Source organism: Monodelphis domestica, chromosome 5, assembly GCF_027887165.1.
Source record: "Monodelphis domestica isolate mMonDom1 chromosome 5, mMonDom1.pri, whole genome shotgun sequence".
Classification (NCBI taxonomy): domain Eukaryota; kingdom Metazoa; phylum Chordata; class Mammalia; order Didelphimorphia; family Didelphidae; genus Monodelphis; species Monodelphis domestica.
In genome coordinates, this window is record NC_077231.1 from 301,857,876 (window position 1) to 301,873,509 (window position 15,634).

The window sequence follows — 15,634 nt, forward strand, 5'->3', positions numbered from 1 at the left end:
TTCCTTTGTAATTCAGCAGGCACTCCTGCTTTTAGGAAGAAGGATTAATTCAATTTAGCCATCTGCCTCCACCTTAGCCCAGGGTACTCCTTCTTTGCCCCCAGAAGTCGAGGCTAGGTTCCTCTATCTAACTGTTATCATTTCAGGCTAGCTGGGTAACAGTGGGCAAGGCAGTTGACCTCTCTCTGCCTGTTTTTTCCCCTTAAACTTGTAAAATGAAGATTCCTTGCTCTGGAGGTCATCACCAAGTCTCCTGTTTCCTCTGCTTTTATGATAAGGTTGAGGCTTCTAGGAATCTTGGAAAGCCAAATCCTTTTGGCAAAACAGGAAAGGTATAAAGGAGGTGTTGGTTGTCCTTCTGGTAAGTGTCAAGAGATTAGGAGGGTACCCCAAAGAAGATGTGAGTTAACTAATCAATCCCTAATATGAAATAGAGATAGCCCTGCAGAATCCTTAAAGCTTTGGCTACAGTTTGAATTGGAGCATCCAATCATGCATTTTTTATGCCTCCTTGTATCTGAAACTCACAAAATGGTTACTTGGAGAAAAAGACTGCCCTTGGAATCAGGGAACCTGAGTTCAAATCCTAATTCTGCCACTGAGTTGACCTTGGAAAAGTAATAGAGGGTGTTTAGGAAAGAACACCCATAGCAGCTTGGAGGGGAAAATGAAGTCAGAAAAGAACCAACTTAAGGAGCATCTCTACTCTCTTAGAATAAGCAAGGGCAGGCCAATCTATATGGCCTTTTTGGAAGTTGCTTAAGTTCAGTTAATTAGTTGATTAGATCATAGAATACAAGATTTAGGATAGGAAGAGTCTTTAGAGTGTCCATTGGATGAAAAAAACAAGAACTAGAAAGGACCTCTTAGGTCATATAGACTCATTTTTTTTTTTTAGAACCCTTACCTTCTGTCTTGGAGTCAATACTGTGTATTGGCTCCAAGGCAGAAGAGTGGTAAGGGCTAGGCAATGGGGGTCAAGTGACTTGCCCAGGGTCACACAGCTAGGAAGTGGCTGAGGCCAGATTTGAACCTAGGACCTCCCGTCTCTAGGCCTGGTTCTCAATCCACTGAGCTACCCAGCTGCCCCCCATATAGACTCATTTTTATAGATGAAGAAATTGAGCCTAGGGGCAAGGCAAGTTACTTGCCCAAGGTCACAGGACAACTGGCAAAGTTAGGATTTGAACCCATATCTTTTGCATGAATTCAGCATCCTTTACACTCTACACTTCACATTTTGACAAAACCTTCAAAGCCTAAGTCATCATCCTGGTCATTTTAGTCAGTGACAGACATTTAATGAGTACTTTCTAAGTGTGAGGTATTATGCTAAGCCCTGGGGATGAGAAAAGGCAAAAGACAATCTTTACTCTCAAAAGATTTATAGGAAGTAGTTGAATGGATGACTTGCTCAGGCTCACAATGGCAGCAAACCACACAGACAGGATTTGAATCCAGATCCTCTGATTTTCAGTCTTCTTAATGCCAATGTGCATTATTTCTCATGGGTCTTTTCACACATCTGCAGATAAAATTAAACTGCTTCTCATTCCTAGCTGCCTCCCTGGGTCACTGCCCACCTATGCACAGCCTGAGGATGGGGAAGTGGCCTCAATTCACCCAAAGCCTCAGGAACGCTCTTTGGAAGGTTCCCATCCAAGGACACTTTTAGGATGTCATTCCAATTAGCAATTTGGAGAGAGTAGCCACTAAATCCCAAAGCCACAAGCACCACTTCAATTTCAGGAAATACTCTATACAGCTTGGAATCTAAGGGAAAAATAATGTCTGGAATCTTGAGCATCTGCTTTTTGTCACTCGACTGAGCCTGACACCACAGTGACTTGGGAACAAACCTAGGGAAATTAACCTAGAGAAGAGGCAACATCCTGAGAACAGAAGGACTTGTCCAGTCCTTGACCCAGACAAGTGCTGTTCCCCTCCTTCACCTATTACTCCCTACCACTTTCTGGGCTATATCAGGAAGGTTTCTTTTAGAATATTGTCATGAAATGAGGAGCCATCAAAGAAGATTCAGGGCATCAGATTAACCAGGGCCAGAGGGGAGGGATTTGACATTGCAGAAGACACCCAGAAGAAGATATGGATATGAGTGAAAGGTTAGAAAGTAGAACACATGAAGAAGGACTGAGAGAATCAGTTGATTTCATCTGGAAAAAGATGTGGGAAGGGAGCTCAAGCCCTTGAATAGATGGAGAATCCCATCTGAACATAGGACTTTATTATTTTTTTAAATATATTTTATTTGATCATTTCCAAACATTATTCATTAAAGACATAGATCATTTTCTTTTCCTCCCCCCACCCCCCATAGCCGACTCGTAAATCCACTGGGCATTACATGTTTTCTTGATTTGAACCCATTGCTTTGTTGATAATATTTGCATTAGAGTGTTCATTTAGAGTCTCTCCTCTGTCATGTCCCCTCAACTGCTGTATTCAGGTAGTTGCTTTTCCTCGGTGTTTCCACTTCCATAGTTTATCCTTTGCTTATGAACATAGGACTTTATGGGCCATAAGATGTAACTTAAAACCAATCTTCTGACATCTACACACTGTGATGCTTTACAAATTAAGTAACCTCTTTGTGCCTCAGTTTCTTCATCCATAGGATGGTTTTCATAATATTTGTCCTCAGATTCTTGGGGGTTGTAAGGAGGTCATATAAAATAATGCATTTAGAAGTGTTGGGTAAAACATTAAGCAAAGCTAAATTGTTTATTTAATTATTTACATGTAGACCCGTGATTACAAGGGTGGAAGGGACTACTAGCCTGGAAATTACGTCCATTTAAGCTGACTGGTAGCTCCTTCTAACTCAAATGAAATGATATTTGTCATATTTGTTTTTAAGACAAAGTGCTTGATGTATAGTAGATGTTATATAAATGCCTATTCCCTTACTTTCCTTTTCTTTTTAATTTAATCTTAGAGAGCTATGTGGGACATTGAGAAGTTGAATGAATTGCCCAGGGTCATACAGCTTTTCTATGTCAGTATCTGTCAGAAGTGAAAATTAATTAATGTCTTTAAGCTTCAAGGCCCTTATCTGTGTCATGGTGCCATTGTTGTTATCATCATCATCATCATCATCATCATCAACAACAACCCCACCACCATCATCATTAATATATATGGACAGAATATCTGAATAAGGATTTAAATTGCAATGAGGAGGATTTAGGTTGTTTTTAATGAATGATGCCTGACAGTGACTATGGGGATGGGTTATAGATGGAATGCATCATTGTGGCTAGGATATTTTTAGTGGAGAATTCCCAGGAATCTTTTCTCACTTCCATATTGCATAAAACTGTGAAATCAGATTCCTTTCCAAAATAAACTATTTTTCTGTTTTCAAGCTTGTATATCATCAAATGCAACTAACTCTTGATGATTTTAGGAGACATAAGTATTTAATGTCCAGGCATCATTTAAGAATAAACTGTAAGGGACAAATTGACCTCCTTCTCTTCTTAAGAGAACTGCAAATTTCCTACCCTAACCCTGCAAAAAGACAGGAGAAGGGACAGAAAAGATACTTGAATTTTCCTACTCTATTTTCTATACTGTCCTTTGTCTTGGTGATGCTAACAAGTAGTGGATTATTTTCTCTAGGGTTCCTGGTAGAAGGCAGAAGGAGCAAGAAGTGACTTCTGGTAAATGACCATATACTGACTAGCTAAAGTTAATGTTGCATACTTAAATTTCAAGATAGAAATTGTGGTCATACATACATACTTACATACATATATACAGATGACAATCACCTCACCTCCTCAAAATTATGGAAACCTACTATTTCCTTTTTCACCAAGCCTCATAGGATCAAATCATAGGGGATCTGATGAAGTAACTGGAAGGTTTAATATGAAGAGACTTCATCTACAGGGGACTTGATAGAAATGTATGAAGGATTACCATGTTGATATGGGATTAGACTTTTGGGGAAGAGGAGGAAGAGGAGGATGACAAGGAGTAATATGTAGGGGAACAACAACAACATTCCCAACAATTAGAGTGATCCAACATTGGAACTGTTTGTCTCAAGAGGTAATATAACAAGAATTAGCTTACATTTGGTTAAATTTTATGAAATATCTTATTTCATCCTCACAAAACATTGGAAGGTAATGAGACTGCCTCTCGTTGCATGTATTCCAATGAAAGTCAAATGATTATTGCTGAGGGATTTCTTGTTCATGTGTGAAGTTGGGCTGGATGTCCCCTGAGATTTCTTTCAGCATAATTCTGAACCTGTACAGACTTTTAACTTACTGTTGTTCAAAGTAAATCCTTCTTCCTTCAGCCTTTTTTTTTCTTACCCCAATTTCATTAAGTTTCTTTTCTGACCTTTCAAACTTTTACCATATACTTGTGATTTGTTGTAACTGTTTCCTGATAATGTCATATAAAATAATCCATAATCATGTGATATTGAATGTTTCCCCATTGTAGACTAAGTAATTGAATTGTCATGGGAGAGGGATTTGGACATTCCTCTTTATTTGGTGCTTCCTGTAGCATTCTTCCAAAATCCCTGATGTCTACCTCATTTTCTCTTTTGACCTGATACCATCTGATTCACTTTGGTTTGGAATGGGAAAATGATTTTCCACCTGAAATAATAGTCATTGAAAAGCTAGGCATTGCCCCAAAGGTAATGTCTGCCTTCCAGAGTTCAGTCTGTCTGAATAACACAATGTCTCTCATCTTTATGCTTGCCAGTGACTTTCTGCAATGAGATTGTGAAAGCAGATGTCCATTTGGCAGTTGACCTCCTCAGACGTTATTTATTTATGATCTTCTTGCCTGATTGAAGATATTATCAGAGCTTTGTGACTTTTGAAATAGGGAGTGACACACACACACACACACACACACACACACACACACACATATATATACAACCTTTGAAAATGCACAATTAAAAAAATATTTTACCCATTGGCATGACCATTGAAAGATTGAGAGTCATCAGGGCCAAGTGCAGTCACTAGCTGGTTAGCTATTATTCTGTCCATAATAGCTGACAGTCTTTCATGCTTCTGAATGGTAATTAAGTCTATAACTTCTTCCAAACTTACTTGTGGCAATGTCTTCCTTTTGTTTTGTTGATCATAATCTTCTGGGAAAGGAAGATTCATTCTTGGCAAATCATTACTTCCTAGATTTTGCAGTTACTAATACATACATTAAGTTTTTTCTCTCTTCTCTTCTGCCAGTTCTCCTTGATCATCTCCTTAGTTATATTCTCTTTTTCACTCATTAGTCACTTTTGTTTTGAAATTTTTATTTAATTAGTCAATTTAGAATATTGTTCTTTGGTTACAAGAGTCATGTATATTCACTCCCTTCCCCCACCCCTCCCATAATGGACACACAATTCCACTGGACTTTACATGTGTCTTTGATCAAAACTTATTTCCATATTGTTGATGTTTGCACTAGGGTGATCATTTAGAGTCTACATCCCCATCATAACCCCATCGACCCATTTGATCAAGCAGTTCTTTTTCTTCTCTGTTTCTGCTCCCACAGTTCTTCCTTTGGATGTAGATAGTGTTCTTTCTCATAAATCCCTCTGAATTGTTCTAGATCATTGCATTACTACTACTAGAGAAATCAATTACATTTGATTGTACCACAATGTATTAGTCTCTGTGTATAATGATCTCCTGATTCTGCTCCTTTCACTTTGCATCAATTCCTGGAGACTATTCCAGTTCACATGGGATTCCTACAGCTCATTATTCCTTTGAGCACAATAGTATTCCATCACCAACATATACCACAATTTGCTCAGCCATTCCTCAATTGGAGGGCATCCCCTCATTTTCTAATTTTTTGCCACCACAAAGAGCTCAGCTAAAAATAGTCTTATATGTCTTTTTCCTTATTAACTCTTTAAGGTATATACTCAGCAGTACTATGGCTGGATCCTTTAAAGTGCAGATAGACTTTTAGTGCCCTTTGAGCATAGTTACAAATTGCCCTCTAGAATGTCTGGATCAATTCACAACTCCACAAACAATGCATTAATGTCCCAATTTTGCCACATCCCCTCCAACATTCATTATTTTCCTTTGCTGTCATGTTAGCCAATCTGCTGGATGTGAGCCGATACTTCAGATTTATTTTGATTTTCATTTCTCCTATAATAAGAGATTTAGAACACTTTTTCATGTGCTTATTAATAGTTTATTTCTTCATCTTAAAATTGCCTATTCATGTCCCTTGCCCATTTATCAATTGGGTAATGGCTTGATTTTTTTGTACAGTAGATTTAGCTCTTTATAAATTTGAATAATTAGACCTTTGTCAGAGGTTTTTGTTATAAAGATTTAACCCCAATTTGTTATTACCTTTCTTATTTTGGTTGCATTGGTTTTGTTTAAAAAAACAAAACTTTTTTATTTAATATAATCAGAATTATTTATTTTACATTTTGTGATTTTTTTTTCCTAACTCTTGCATGGTCTTAAAATCTTTCCTTTCTCAAAGGTCTGACATGTATACTATTCTGTGTTCACATAATTTACTTAGAGTTTCCCTCTTTATATTAAAGTCATTCACCCATTCTGAATTTATCTTGGTGTAAGGTGTGAGATGCTGATACAAATCCAATCTCTCCCATATTGTCTTCCAATTTTCCCAGCAGTTTTTGTCAAATAGTGGATGTTTATCCCAAAAGCTGGAATCTTTGGGTTTGTCATAGACTGTCTTGCTGAGGTCACTTACCCCAAGTCTATTGCACTGATCTTCCCTTCTGTCTCTTAGCCAGTACCATGTTGTTTTGATGATCACTGCTTTATAGTATAGTTTGAGATCTGGTACTGCAAGGCCACCTTCCTTTGCATTTTTTCATTATTTCCCTGGATATCCTTGATCTTTTGTTCTTCCAAATTAACTTTATTATGTTTTTTTTCTAATTCAGTAAAAACTTTCTTGGTAGTTCAATGGGTGTGGCACTAAATGAGTATATTAGTTTAGGTAAGATCATCATTTTTATTATGTTAGCTCGTCCCACCCATGAGCAATCAATGTTTTTCCAATCATTTAGATCTAGTTTTATTGTGTGGAAAGAGTTTTGTAGTTGTGTTCATACAATTCTTGTGTTTGTCTTAGCAGATAGATTCCTAAATATTGTCTGGGTTGATTTTAAATGGGATTTTTCTTCCTATCATCAGTCACTTTAAAAGGACCTGAGATTTAGAGATGGAAAAGACCCCCAAATTTGTCTGACCTATTCATTTTTAAAGAAATTGTCCAGGAGAGGAGAAATGACTTGCTCAATGCCATAAAAGTAGGAATAAATAGCAGCTCTTGGGTTCATGTTCTTTGACACTAAATCCATTATTTGTTTGTTTTATCTGCTTGAAAGTCAGGGGGATATAGTGGCAATGGAAATTAATCTGGAGTCAGAGTTTGAACCCTGGAATTATTACTTCCTGCCTGATTTTAGACTAATTACATGGTTACTTCAAGCTTCTATTTCTTTGTTTATACATTGAAGGACTTGGGTGGATGAATTCTAGGGTTCCAACACAACCTCTCGACTCATGTATTCTCCCCCACCAGGTCACATTTTCATTCATTTATCTATTTGATCTTTTGTATGTGTATATCAGTGTGTATGTGTATATTTGTAAGTGATTGGGAGTGATTTGCCCAAAGTCAACCAGGGATTCTGTTGGAGAAAGGTAATTCCAACTCAATTCCTTATGTTCCATGTTAATTGCTCACTCCACTGTGCCACACTGGTTCCCTAGAGTACTTCCTTCTTAATCTGGACCTTGAAGACAGGGATGAATTTGGCTAGATGGAAGACAAAAAAGAGGGAATTGTAAGAAGGGAAATTGGATCTGAAAAGTTGTGGTAGTGATAGTAAGTAAATTATGTAGAGATAATAATTAATAGAAGGGAGAGGATGGAAAAGAAGAAGTAGGAAAGAAGAAAAGAAGGAAGGAAGGAAAGAAGGAAGGAAGAAAAGAAGAAAGGAAGGGAAGGAAGGAGGAAGAGATGAAGGAAAGAAAGGAGGAAAGAAGAAAAGAAAAGATTAAGGAAATATCCAAAAGGCACACTAAACCATGACTAGAGTCAAAGTTCAGCTTACTTTCTGAGGATATAGGAATGCAATGTGAAATTAAAATATTTATATTTGTTCTGAACTGTTCTGGCTGACAGGATCATGGGTTCCATTCTCTCTTTTCCAGAGGACCTCGGCCAGCAAGACTTCAGGTGCTCCTTCCTATAGCAGATGGTCCAGCTCACAGCCACATCAGGTAATACACCCTTTTCAAGGTGAACAATGACATCTCAAATCCCCTTGGAATGTGTTTAACCATATAATTATTCATCCCATTTTCTGGCATGACTAAAACCCAGCATTGCCATAGGCACGTGTATGGACTCCCTGGCCCTCATTGATGGTTATCCTTATTTAGGGCTTTGATTTAGTTACCCTAGATTCTGCCCCCTTATTGACAGGGGAATAGGCAAATTGCTACTTCAGTCATTTCTTTGTTCATCAAAGCTATATGTGTGTGGTTTGTCACAGAGGTTGGGGTGGTGTTGTGGGGGAGGGGAGATGATGGTGATAAAGGAAGGAGGGCAGAGGGTTTTGTGGAAGGCTAAGATGGTTCTTTCAAGTCATCCCCCAGATGGTCACATGAATCAAGTCAATCAGAAAAAAAGAGATATATTTGGAAATGGTCCTATGTCTGTTAACCTTCTGTTCTTCCTCAATTGAATCATGCCTTCTCATGCTCATTATCATGAAACCAACTTAGAAAAATGATTTTCAAATGTCTTGAGGACAGGTGTTTACTTACCCTAAATAATAATTTGTGTTAGCTGTGAAAAGTAGGCAGAGTAGTACATATCAGAGTCCTACACCTTTGACTTTGTATATGGAAACATCCAAGAAAATGGGTAGATGAAATTGTCAAGAATACAATTTGTCATATGACCCAGTGACAAAAAGTGTCAATATCACCAAAACTCTTCACTGTGTCCAAGGTTTTGGGCAACTCACATGAAAGGCCCTTTACATAAAACTTTCCCAGGGACTATACAACACAGGGGAAAGCAGCAAGTCATAGAGAGGATCACCTAGAAGTGAAAGTGCCCCTCTCCCAGGAAATAGGGGACTTAGAACAGCAAGAGAAAAGACCCATTTCACTAATGTTAGCCAACAATGGTCTGCTTCTGTCTGCTTTCATTTTCTGTCTGTGGGTAGCCCTACCATGAGAAAGAGGCCGGTAGACTCCCTAAGGTTATAGTAGTAATCTGCCCTGCCTGATGGACAGTTCAGCTGGCCTGGTTTCCTTAATGTGGTAACAATACTTCTTCTTAGGTGGCTATAAACTAGCAACTTGATACATTTTCAGAAATCTTTAAAGCTGGATTTTGTGATAGGCCACTTGGGAACTAGTAGCAAGTACTGTTACTAGTCACAAATAGTAAGCACTGGTCATTAACCCTTTAAGATGCTTCTACCATGACCTGTGATGGTAGAACTAAAGCAGTAATAGATACAGAGGCATGATATTGGTGGGATCTTCTGTGGCCCAGCAGGATCTTATTTTATGGCCCTGGTTTGATATAGCGATGATTATGGTTTTTGATTACTCATGCTTATTGTAGTTTAGTTGATATGGAATGGAGGACTGTGATTGTAGAAAAAAATGAATGGTGAAAGTCACTAGCAAAATCCTGGTTCCTTTTTCTTCATAAATCAACTTGAAGTAGGAAAGACAACAGGTCTGGAATTAGGAAATCTGACTTTTAGACCAAAGGCTTCTAGTGACTGTGAATTTAAGTTACTAATTTAGGTATCATTTCACTCCCACTAGTTTCTTAGAATCACAAAATGATAAAGCTAGAAGGGATTGGGAGATAAATCAGGCTTGTCCAACTCATGTGTGTGTGTGTGTGTGTGTGTGTGTGTGTGTGTGTGTAAAGAAAAGAAACCACAGAGAAGTTAGTTCCAATTCATTATCTTTTCTTCCAGACCTACTTTTCCTCTAGCCCGCCATTGTCCCTGCCATGCAGGCATATAACTTGAGACCTAGTTGATTCCTTTTAATCCTTCATGTCCATTCAGTTAGAAACTCCTTTTGGTTTTATCTCAAAGATATCCCTTTCTTTGTACTCTCCCAGCAGCTACCATTGTTCAGCATTTTCTCTCTTTCCTCCTAGATTACTGTGCTAATTGGGGATGGAGTTTAATTCACTGGGATGAGATTTATAGTTGAAGGACTTGGGTTTAAAGCTTTGTTCTGCTTTTTACTATTTGTATGAACTTACACAAGTCATTTAACCTCTTTGAGTCAGTTTCCTCAGCTATATAATGAGGAAGAAGGTCTAGATTACCTTTAAGGTTCCTTCTAGTAAATCTCTTATTTCTATGTTCCTATGTCTTGCTGTCTCTCTTGACTGACATTTTGTGACTCTTTGAAAGAGACTAATCTGTCCCTTTTCTAATCCATCTTTCAAATATTCTCTGACATCTTCCTAATGGGGTGCTTTGATAATGCATGCTACTCCACTATTTCCCAAACTTTAATTACTCCTTATCACCTGTTGAAGGAACAATAATCTTCTGAACATGGCCTTCAAAGTCCATCATGATCTAACACTGATCTGCTTTTCTAGCTTCATCACAATTTAGTCACTTCACATATTTTCCATCCCAGTCAGAGCACAATCTATATTCCATCCATTCATTAATATTGTTCTGTCCTCTCTCATCTCTGTGCCTTTGCTCAGTCTGTCTTTCAGGCCTTGAGAGAACTCTTTTCTCCTCTACCCACCTCTTTTCTTTCAAGGTTCATTTCAGGTGCCATCGCTTTCCTAATGTCTCTCCTATACTTTTCCCACACCTTCTCCTTCTCCTTTTTTTTCTTTACTCAATGAAAATGGATCTCTCCTTCCATAGCTAGTTTTGCTAATGCCTTGTCTACACCAACCACTTCACTGAACTCATCACATTCTTCTCTCACTGAGACTCAAAAGGACCACATAATTGACAGCTAAAAGGGACCTCAGAGATCATCTAGTCCAACCTCTTTATATTACAGAAGATGCTGAGATACCATGAAAGACTGGTCCAAGGTTACATAGGTAATGTGATACTGCCAGAGTCACGTTTGAACCTGGAATCTACAACTCTATAATCAGTTCTCCCTTTACTATGCAATGAAAATTTTCTAAACGTCTAGTTCAACATCCTATTTTTACAGATAAGGAAACTGAGGATCAGAGGGATTAAATAAATGGCTTGCATAAAACCACACACACATAACAAAGCCAAGATTCAAATTCAGACCCTATTGCTCCAGTAAATTGCTTTTGTTATGACAACACACCATTTCTCCTTGTATTATAGTTATCTGTGAAGCTCTGTTCCCTTCATTATCTATCTGTTAAGTTTCTTGAAGGCAAAAAGAATCATTTCTACCTTTGTCCCTCTAATACCAGTCATAGGACTGTTTAATAGCCAAGTCAGTACTAGAAACCAGGTCTCTGGGTTTCTCCAATGTACCAATTTACTTCTCTCTTGCTTACAAATATCTTCCTATTACTGTCTACATGAGTTTCTTCAGGGATGAAAATGTAGTGTAATGGATAGGATACTGTACTTACCTCAGCTGGAATATTCACCAGGACTGTAATAATGGGTGTATTCCTTAAAAATTAGATTCATTTGCTGCATTTATATAAATGTCAGCTGTTATGATATAACTGATAATGTTTGATTATTGTTTAGCTATTGTTCATTCACACCTGACTCTTGGTTATCCTTAGTGAGGGTTTTCTTGGTAAAGATGCTGGAGCATTTGCCATTTCCTTTTGCAGCTCATTTTATTGATGAGGAAACTGAGGCAAACTGGGTTAAGTGACTTGCCCAGGGTCATATAGGTAGTAAGTATATCTGAGACTATAAGATTTGAATTTCGGTCTTCCTGACTCTAGGCCCAACACTCTCTCCTCTCTGCCACCTAGCTACCTCATTAATAATATTACCATAATCTAGAATAATTGGTAATTTTATTTGCTGAATTTCACATAAGGGAGAAGTCTGATTACTCTGGTGTCCCTTTGCTAGTACCTTTTAAGGAGGAGGAGGGAGTGAACTCTCCAAAGTACTGAAGGTTATTGAAGAGAAGAAAGCTGTATGCCTAAGGCAGAACGAATGTTTTTCTTCATAAGCCTGGGTTGGTTCCTTGCAGTTTTAAGGGACATATAAGTTTAAGAAGTCTAGTTTACAAAGGCTGCCTTGCCCCCTTGTCCCTTGGATTACAGATTCCTGGAGTTTCAGAGATGATTGTTTATCAGAGACCGATCTAATTAATCTCTCCCTCTATTAGAGGCTTTAAATTTCAGAAATGATATTTGCCTGTGTGCTGACTCACCCTCTGGGCAAACTGCTGAAGAAACTTCTTCCTAGTTGTACTCACTCCTCAGGCCTCTGGTAATCCTTCCCACCTCTCTAGCACAGGCGCTAATCTTTCCTCTCCTTTGTCACTGGCACTCTAATCTCTTTCTCTTTAATTTGTGTTTATTGTAAAGCCTTTGTCTTTTGTGTTTGAGATTTAATAGGCTTAGGGACTTCATAGGCATTGCAAATACCTATACAAATAGCAAGACTGAGTTTGAATGGGAAAACTGAAACTCAGCTGGGGGATTCCTGCTCTGGTGCCCTGCTGTGAGGTTTGGCATCCACATCAAGTCCTTGCTGCCTTGTGGATATGTATGCTTCCCTATTTGTTTTTTGGAGTAGTTTAAGTAAATCACAGACACGGAATAAAACACAGGTCCAGTAATCCATCTTTCCCAGCTCCTCAGTTTATTTATTTATAAAGTGTGTGTGTGTGTGTGTGTGTGTGTGTGTGTGTGTGTAGAGAAAGAAGAAAGAGAGAGAGACAGAGAGACAGAGAGAGAGAAACAGAGAGAGAGAAACAGAAAGACAAGAGAGAAAGAGACTAAATCAGGTTCACAGACCAATAGGGAAGGCATAGGAGTTACTAGATGGCATAGTGGATAAAGTACTGGACTTGAAATCAGGAAGATTCATCTTCAAGAGTTCAAATTCATTCCTAAATACTTACTAGCTTTGTACCCCTGGACAAATCATTTAACCATCTTTGCCTCAATGCCTCATCTCTAAAATGATCTAGAGAAGGAAATGGCTAGTTGGTATATATGTTAAGAAAACCCCAAAAGGCCCATGAAGAGTCAGACATGACTAAACAACAATATGTGTTAGACACTGAGCTAAGTGCTTTTTACAAATATCTCATTTGATCTTTACAACAACCTTACAGGATTGGGGCTACTATTCCTGTTTCATAATTGAGGAAACTGAGGCAACCAGAAGGTTAAATGATTTGCCCAGGATCTAACAGCTGATAAGTGAGGCTGGATTTGAACTCAGGACCATGAGACTCCAGGTTTAGAATTCTTTTCACTTTGCTACCAGCTGCCTTTTCCAGGGTTAGTATATACTTGTATGGGGAAAAGAATTCCAGTATTTATTTTCAATAACTTCTAACTGAAATTTATTATTTCTTTCTATTATTTTAAAAACACGATTTTGAGAATGAGTTCTTAGGCTTCATCAGATTGCCTTAGGGGTTCTATAACACCACAGAGCTCCTAGTTCTAACCATATGACTGTTAATCATAGTTTTGACTACTTCTAAGAATCATAAAGTCCTATGCCCCACCTCTCCTTTTTTTAATAATTATCAAAGCAATTCTTTAAGCCAATCTATTTCATTCGTACTGTTCATCTGGATAGTTAGGTTATAAAGACCTCCAGCATTAGCAATGGAGTCAGAAAACTGTACTCAAACCCTGCTTTTGATCTTTACTGCTTGTGTCTAATCTCCAGGGACCTCCACTTCCAAATTTATAAAATGGGATATTAGGATTATATGGATTGTAAGGTCCCTCTCAGTTGTATAATTCTCCAGGTTGTGTTGCTATCTGAATCACTTTTAAATGTCCACTAATTAAACTTATTGGATCAGATGTTCAGGATCCATCTAATTTTTGCAAAAAGATTAGTGTCTTACACTGTAAATGGGTAGGTCTCCATTTATGACATAATACTTTTATGTCTACATACTACAAAGAGCCCTAGACAGAGTCCTTGCAGTGTCTGGATTCAAGTCCCAAATCTGTAACACCGATCAAGTCACTTTACCTCTCCTCCCCATCTTTTAGCTAGGACTGGGAATCAATTTCAATCCTTAAAAGAAACACTCCTTCCTTCTCCTCCCCAATGGGTGGGGGGTTCCAGATACAGAATAGGGAATACTCTATTAGGTGGATCACTAGGTTAGTCATCATTATTTACATGTATTTCTTTGTTTCAAAAGGAGAGTTGAATGGTGATGGTGGTTAGGGACAAAGATGTTCCCCAAAACAGGAGGCAGCAATAAAATCAATAAAATGAGAACAATAAAACATGGGCTACTTCCCTCACCCCTATGAGATTGTTTTAAGAAAAGTTCTTTTCATTCTTGAAAGGGCCAGAGACATTTGAGATTATGATCTTCTTTTTTATCCTCATGGTCATCACCATCATCTATGCTTTATGGCATCATCTGTAATTTAGATGGCTAGGACTGTGATTAGCGGTGACTGTGGGGCTAGAACTCTGGACCTAAGGTCAGGGAAACCTAGTGATTCGATCCTAGAAAATTAACTAAACCTCTATTTGTTTCAGTTTTCTAATTTATAAATGGAGATAATAATAGCACCTATATCTCAGGGTTGTCATGAACTTAAAATGCTATAATATTATTTTCAAACTTTAAAGGAATAGATGAATACTAGCTACAATAATGATGATGGTGATGGATATTGCATAAATATTTTTGAAAGAATGAGTTATGTTTTAAATATGAAGTTAATACTGTCTTTCTTTTCTCAGTTTCTGTTAATATAAAAAAAAATTTGGCAAATTCTATGAGTGTTTATGCTGTGTAATAGAATTGCCTTCTTCTAATCTAAGTAATTGCCTGTCAGTGTTGTGGATGTGAGAATACCTCCAAGTTTGAAAGACTGATCCCGATAAGGTTTTTTTAATCAGCCTGTCCTTTCTATAAACTTTCTCCTTTGAAAAGTTTAATAAATTCTTTCCCATCCTACTTATCACTCAGGAAATTTCTCTCTGTGCCCTAAATCATTTGACTCTTCTATTATACTACAAAAGAGGGGAATAAATGTCTTGGGGAAACAGTAGAGGGCAGATGTGAAAGGGGGGTGGCAGACTGGAACCTTCTTTAACACCTTTATGTTTCACTGTCCTATGAGAGAATTGGGCCAATTACTTTTAATTATACAGGGATTCGGTGACTACCTGGTGTATAGTAGGCATTTAATAGATGTTTAAATTGAATGGATTCATTTTCCCAACCCCAAAGGTGTTGGGTGATTTGTTGAATGGGTGGCCAGGAGCACTGATGTCTACTATTAGAAAGTGAAAGCCAATCAATCTCAAAGGAGATGGATTCCTGACTAGGTGTCAGCTGACCCTTCTGAGGAATTTGAACTGATATTTGAGCATCAGTATTTCCTGGAGGCAGATAATATG

General features: G+C 38.0%; 1 protein-coding gene across 15 annotated transcripts in view; it reads left to right on the top strand.

Moving 5' to 3' along the window:
* Positions 1 to 15,634, top strand: part of RBMS3 (RNA binding motif single stranded interacting protein 3) — a 1,500,462-nt gene that overhangs the window by 306,170 nt on the left and 1,178,658 nt on the right. For all 15 annotated transcript variants that reach the window (XM_056800925.1, XM_056800928.1, XM_056800932.1 and 12 more), the window contains one exon: positions 8,241 to 8,309. In XM_056800925.1, the coding sequence (XP_056656903.1) occupies positions 8,241 to 8,309 (69 nt within the window). The remainder of the gene's footprint in view (positions 1 to 8,240; positions 8,310 to 15,634) is intronic.